Genomic DNA, 6,052 nt, shown 5'->3' with positions numbered 1-6,052 from the left:
TAATTCGAATGTTGGAAATAGATATTTCATCCCTGTATCTGAAACACCACTAAAACAAGTATAGGATACAGCGAAACACCACTAAAACAAGTATAGGATACGGCTTTGGAAGGATCCACTCAACTCCAAGTGGTAGAAGAATACAAGATTATCTTCGATGGAGAAAAATATACACTCTAAATGTTAAAGTATTGAACATCTCTTACCACAAAAATGAGAAAACCAAATTTCTACTTACAACACTCTGTGATTCATTGCTAATCCTATGAATCGTGGATTAACTTTATACAAATGTGCGAGGAAAGCTACAAGTTTATAGTGACCCCTCTTGCACCAGTGACATAAGGTGAGACAGCAGTGTTGGAAGTGTGCAAGCCATGTCTGGTTGGGTCAAATCTTTCTCCGTCACCCCACAGGGCATACGCTTCCTCGCCGTGGACGGCGTCGTCGCCGATCTCCAGCTGCTCGTCTGGCATCCTCAACGGTATGAACAACTGTATGAAAAGGAGAATGACGGTCGTCGACACCAAGTTCCATGATATCACAAACATCGCTGCCACCAATTGCTTCACGAACTGCATGCCACCTTCTCCTCCATAGAATGCTCCCCTTGAGTTCGTAACAGGCAACAGTAACCTACACAGAGAGGGTTCTGCAAATAGACCTGTGAGGAGACCACCCAAAAGCCCAGCCACAGCATGCGTGTGAAACACACCAAGAGTGTCATCCACCTAAACATAACATATTTCACAGATAAATGATAAGATAATTCAGTAATTCGATACGAAAGAGATGAGAAGAGAAGAAACAGTCGTGGATTTGATTCTTGTTAATAATTTGAAGAAATAAGATTGGTTTTATGAGTCTAGAAGGGAGGATGGAAAATGTTGTGGATTCAACTCCAGTGATATGTTGCAGATGATATCAATTATTTTGTGGCGAAAGCCATGTGAACCGAATTACAATCGAATCGTGCCACTTAGACAGTTATAGCTTTTGTGGATTCAACCCCACTTGTTACGTTCTTCTTAAGTTAAACAAAAAAAAAGAACGTTCTTAATTAAAAAGAATTATATCCTAACTAATGACTATATAGTCTTTGATCTAGTGATAAATATTCGATTGTAACATAACAAAACTTAATGACTAACATTTATTGATACAAAAATTATATTATTTCACAAAATTAACCTAAGTAAAAACTATATATATAATAGATAGATAAATATATCGACATGGATAAATAGAAAAATTAACCCGCTAAATATTAATGATTCACGAAATGCTTTTGTAAGGAAGGAAAAATAGATTCAAGGGTTATTATTAATTTGTAGTTGAAGTTTTGGTGATATGATAATGATCTTTTGAGGAGTAATTAGCAAGCATAGATTATACTTAAAATTAAAAATGTCATCACGCCATTACGGTAAACAGAAAGATTCAAGGAATCTATTAAAGCAGGGAAAGATCCTTTCACAACCTCGTGTATTGGACGAAGAAAAATGTATTTGCCCATTTTAATAAACAAAGAAAAACCCCAAGGTAAATGATAAATTAAAGACGGTTTTCATCTTCATCTCGTATTTTTTGTTTTTAAATAATAACAAAAAGAAATGATAGTGGGTGGAATCAACGTTGATTCTTTTTTTCCTATATTAAATAAAATTCACAAACACGTGCACATGTGAAACGAAAGTTACTCCCATATTCTATTCTCAAATGATAAAAATAAGGGTGTGAAGGAGAAAACGAGTGCTTGAAGACAAAGAGGGAGAGAAGAATAAAAATAATAAATATGGTGAATGGTGTAACAAGAATAGAGAAAGGAGATAAGAAAAAAAAAGATAATGAAAGTGAAATAACAGAAAATAATGAATATAAAATAAAAATATTTTGGTGAAAAAAAAAAAAAAGGGTGACGTGAGAAAATAAAGTGTTACCTTTTGCAACAAGGTTGACTTTTTGTGCAAAATCATCATGGTGACCCATGGAATGCTCCCAGATAATATTCCCATCACTATAGCAGCCCACGATTGCACAAGCCCTGCAAGTTGTTCTCACAAACAACTCTTGTTAATAGTCAACAAAAACTGCATCTACACTTATGCTCATTATTAAAGAATTTCTCATTTTCATTTTTTCAAAAAATCCTTTTATCTTTTATATATATATACTCCACCACAAGTGTGAAATACTTTATACTGAAGTCAAATTAACATGATGCTTGTTGAATATTTGTTGAATGTGTATGTAAATATTATGTAGGCCAACAATATAAGTTGAAACTCATTTGTGTTTATAAACATGTCAAGTAAAAATACATATACTTATCCATTTTCATAGTAAATTTGGTCCAGAGACTGAAAGATTATAGAATTTGAGCATTAGTTAAGAAATAAAGAGAATTGATGATACCTGCTCCTGGTGTGATGCATGCAAGACCAGTCATCATGCCCTGCACAGCTCCGATCACAGAAGGTTTCCCGAACACAATGACATCCAAGGTTGTCCATACCAGGAGACTTGTGGCTGCACTGATGTTTGTGTTGAGCACAGCAATTGAAGATGCAACATTTGCAGCATATGGTGCTCCACCATTGAACCCTGACCACCCCATCCACAACAACCCTGCACCTGCAAGCATCAGCAGCACATTGTTCGGTGGAAACCTCTCTCTGTCACTCTTCAACCTTGGTCCAACCTGCACAATTTATCAGTATCACAAACCAACTTCCCAAACATGATTCATCAAAACATTAATTGGTTAATATGTTTGCCACTGTTGCTTTAAGAAAAAGACATTTTTTCTCAACAGTATAACAAAATTGATAAAATATGGTTATTTCTTCCAAATCAGAAGAAAAAATAGAACTTGGACTCTGTAACAATAACAACAAGGATGCTGCTATCTTTTTTTTTTCTGCAATTTTTTGACAACACCAAAAGATGAGATTTTGTGACAAAACAGTGATCATGAATGCAATTTAAAAGATACCCTGTAGACTTTTGAGGCAAAGTTTGATAGGGCTATGAAGAAAAATGAAAAGGGAAGGTTTATTTGTTACCCAATAAGCAGCGGTTAAACCAGAGATTCCAGAGGAAAGGTGAATGACATAGCCACCAGAGTAATCTATGACACCCCATTGGTAGAGAAAGCCACCACCCCAGAGACTGAAAGCCCCAACAGTGTAAGAAAAGATTAACCAAAGAGGCACAAAAGCCATCCAAGCCTTGATGTTCATACGGCCAAGAACAGAACCAGCCAACAAGATGAGGGTAATAGCAGCAAAAGTGAATTGGAAATAAACAAGGGAAGCCATGGGGTAAAGGGGTTCTTCAGCAGGGGTCTCAACAGTCCCATTATCAAAGCGGTGAGTGGTTTCCATAACTATGGCTCGTTTTGTGAGGAACTTTTGACCTAGTGCAGGGGCACCCTTACCCCAGAAGGGCAAAAGCTCCTCCCCAAAGGCCATTCGGTAACACACCAGCACCCAACATAGGAGAACTGCTGCAAAGGCATAGAGAGCCATGAAAGCTGAGTTCACAGCCCATTTTTTCTTCACTATGCTGGCGTACAGAATCACAAGACCCGGCATGCTTTGAAGACCAACAAGAGTTGCCGCTGTTAACTGCCACGCGTTGTCCCCTTTGTTCAGCCATTCGGGTGCTGCAGGAAGGTGTTCTTGGTAAGCCAAAGGAGTAGTCATGGTTGCAGATGCTGCGATTCTTGAACAAGTTCTTTCACCCTTCACTCTCTCTTTGATCCAATATAAAGGGCATGGCCAAAGATTTTGCTTTGTCTTTCCAAAATGAAACCTAAATCTCTGCTAAGTACAAGGATCAGACATAAAAAAAACTGTGTGACAGCCTAGGAAGTGGTGTTTGAAACAAATCACTTTGTTTTTTGTGGGATGGTAGTTTGCATATATAGGTTGATGAAAGCAATCTGAAAAGTGGGATACTCGGTTTGATTGAATCTCTGTGTAAATTGGTGTTGGCTTTTCATAAGTGGCTGCAGCAATTCAGTGGATTCAGAAGGAAAATTCAAAGTTTCTTTGGCAAATTATGACTTTTAGTTGAAAATGATGGGTAAGTATAGAGCACAAGAGGACTGGGGAATGTTACGAACACGTGGTGTGAATTCATGAAGGTGCATTTTGATTGGTGAGTCAAAGCACACGCTGGACTCTATGAAAACTGCAAAATTGAAACTTACGATTTATAACTAATTTTGCTTCTTATCAGTACATGTGAGAGTACTAATCACAACAAAATATGAGCTTTTAAACGTATTACTTATTTAATATATATTTCCTTATTTTTCTTCAACTGTATTAATTATTGTTTTCTTATCTTACTAACTTGTCAATCCTATAATTATTATTATTTTTAATTATTAGTCATCGTTTTCTGGCTTGTTAAGAAATTAACATATTAATTCTTTATTTTTCTATATTACTTTTTCTATTTATACTTGAATATGTTTCAAAATGGTAAATTAACTAGTTTTATTGTTAACCAACCCCTAACAATTCTGTAACTCTTTCATTCTTGATTTTTTTTTCTCTAAAAGGGACTTAAATAATGTTATTTCAATGTTTGGAACCCTGTCTAAATATATTTAAGGACAAAAATTAACTACAAATTTATTAAACAACAGGTTCAAATAAATTGGTCATTTATCATTAATAAAAATATATTTAAGTTTCTTTTTATATTTAAACTTGTTCACTGATTACTCTTTGAATCTAAATAGAAGATACAATATGCTCATATTAAATATAAGTAAACTTTAATTTGGTAAAAAATATTTTAAAAAAAATAGAAGAAATAGTGCTTATTATGAAATATAAGATTAGTGTTTGGAAGTAGAATGTAAAGGATTGAATATCATTTCTTATTACATACAAATTTTGTAAGTTAGAAATTTCTTAAGTTAAGAAAAATAATTCAATTAGTTCACTTTTTAATATGTTAGAAATTTTGCATGTAGCTTTATACTTATCTATTTTTACTAAACAGTAATCATACTTAATATTCTAAAAATAATAAATAAAAATCAAAACCTTAATGCATATAATAAAACAAATAAATCAATTAAAAATTAAAATTATTGAAACAGTTCTATTATTAAACTGTTAATCTACATAATTAAATATAATAAATAACTATAGTACAAAATATTATTAAAGATTAATTTGATAAATTATAAATTAATTCATTTTTAACTCTGGGTAAATATGTTTAACTTTTAAATAAAGTAAGTCAAATTTAAATTAACATATATTTAAAAAAAATTATAGCTTTTGTAATCCAACTCAAACTCGGTTGAAATTGATTTTGTGACAGTAAGTGGAATTAACAGAAAAAAAAAAATTGTGAGAATACAGTGCAAAACAGGGACCAGTATTTATTGGTGACTATCTAAAGTAGCAAAACGAAATTAATGATTTGAAGATGGGTCGGTAACGGTACCAAAACTACCATCCAACAATTTCCTTTTTTTTATAAATTATATACTTTTAATTTTTATTTTTTTTAATTTTTCAACTTACAATACAACCAATACAGTATTAACACAATGCTGTAAACACATTGCTTAAAGCAAAAGTTTAATCTTTTAATATTTTTAGTTTTATGTTTGGTACTTTAATTATTTAAATGACTAGTTTCCTTATAAAATTGTTATGAATTAATTTATTTTAACATAAAAAAATATTTTTTTTTCGATATTTTTATTTTGTAGACATTAATTTGACTATACTATAGTAGGTTCAAGTGGCCCTTTTCATTTTTTCCATTTTCATAGAGAGAAAGGAGATGAAAAAGGAAAGATGTAATGAAATTAATTTATATAATTGTGTAATTAAAAGAGTATAAATAATTTTTAAAATATTAGAATTTTTATACAATTTTACTTGTTTTGATATCTTTCTTATATTTCTAACTAAAAATCTTTGACTTTCTTTTATTTTTCTATTTTCATCTATACTATGTTTTTTCTATTAAAACAGACCTAAGAGACCAAAATTAAGTAATTTTTTTTAAATCA

At 32.3% G+C, this 6,052-nt stretch overlaps 1 protein-coding gene across 1 annotated transcript; it reads right to left on the bottom strand.

The window, feature by feature from the left end:
• On the bottom strand, window positions 1-4,076 carry LOC114185317 (ammonium transporter 2-like). The gene is made up of 4 exons (XM_028072977.2): window positions 3,066-4,076; window positions 2,416-2,701; window positions 1,941-2,044; window positions 1-731 (listed from the first exon to the last, which is right to left on the bottom strand). Exons 1-4 carry the CDS (start codon window positions 3,705-3,707, stop codon window positions 306-308), a joined length of 1,458 nt encoding a protein of 485 aa, XP_027928778.1. The 5' UTR covers window positions 3,708-4,076; the 3' UTR covers window positions 1-305.
• Between the last annotated feature and the right edge of the window lie 1,976 nt (window positions 4,077-6,052).

Source organism: Vigna unguiculata, chromosome 5, assembly GCF_037176805.1.
Source record: "Vigna unguiculata cultivar grain cowpea cultivar isolate G323 ecotype 2 chromosome 5, ASM3717680v1, whole genome shotgun sequence".
Classification (NCBI taxonomy): Eukaryota; Viridiplantae; Streptophyta; class Magnoliopsida; order Fabales; family Fabaceae; genus Vigna; species Vigna unguiculata.
This window is presented reverse-complemented; position numbering and strand designations above follow the sequence as displayed.

Coding starts and splice junctions, on each gene's coding strand:
- LOC114185317 (XM_028072977.2), bottom strand. CDS start 3,707: ATGACTACTCCTTTGGCTTACCAAGAACACCTTCCTGCAGCACCCGAA. Junction 2,045..2,415: donor ATGCATCACACCAGGAGCAG/GTATCATCAATT, acceptor AACAACTTGCAG/GGCTTGTGCAATCGTGGGCT. Junction 732..1,940: donor AGTCAACCTTGTTGCAAAAG/GTAACACTTTAT, acceptor TGTTATGTTTAG/GTGGATGACACTCTTGGTGT.